The sequence below is a fragment of the Chaetura pelagica genome, unplaced genomic scaffold (assembly GCF_000747805.2).
Source record: "Chaetura pelagica isolate M959 unplaced genomic scaffold, ChaPel_1.0 scaffold963, whole genome shotgun sequence".
NCBI classification, from domain to species: domain Eukaryota; kingdom Metazoa; phylum Chordata; class Aves; order Apodiformes; family Apodidae; genus Chaetura; species Chaetura pelagica.
Window position 1 is genome coordinate 334,907 of NW_009952705.1, and position 344 is coordinate 335,250.

The 344-nt window shown below is 65.4% G+C and overlaps 1 protein-coding gene across 1 annotated transcript in view; it reads right to left on the reverse strand.

Moving 5' to 3' along the window:
* WNK4 (WNK lysine deficient protein kinase 4) overlaps positions 1-344 on the reverse strand; it is a 40,546-nt gene that overhangs the window by 20,310 nt on the left and 19,892 nt on the right. The window contains 1 exon segment of the mRNA XM_009994181.1: positions 196-279. Coding sequence (XP_009992483.1) covers positions 196-279 — 84 coding nt within the window.

The window sequence follows — 344 nt, forward strand, 5'->3', positions numbered from 1 at the left end:
TCAGTGAGGGCAGGACTGGAGACTGGACCGAGAGGCTGGGACTGGTACAGCCCAAGTCTGCAGCACAGGGTTGACAGCCAACACTCAGCCGAGGCAGGACGTGACCCCCGGGACGCCCTAGGCTCAGCTGGGGCTCTCACTTGCCCTGCACAGGGCTGGGGGGACAGAAAGGGTCCACATGGGGCAGAGACGTACCGCTGAGCGAGGAGGAGGAGATGGAGCGGGAGAGCTCCTGCAGCTGCAGATCCACCTGTCGAGGGGGATGTGGCTGAGCCAGCACTGGGGCAGAGACGCCCGACAAGCTGAGCCAAGCCCCTGCTGGCCCCTGGCTCCACTGGTTGAAG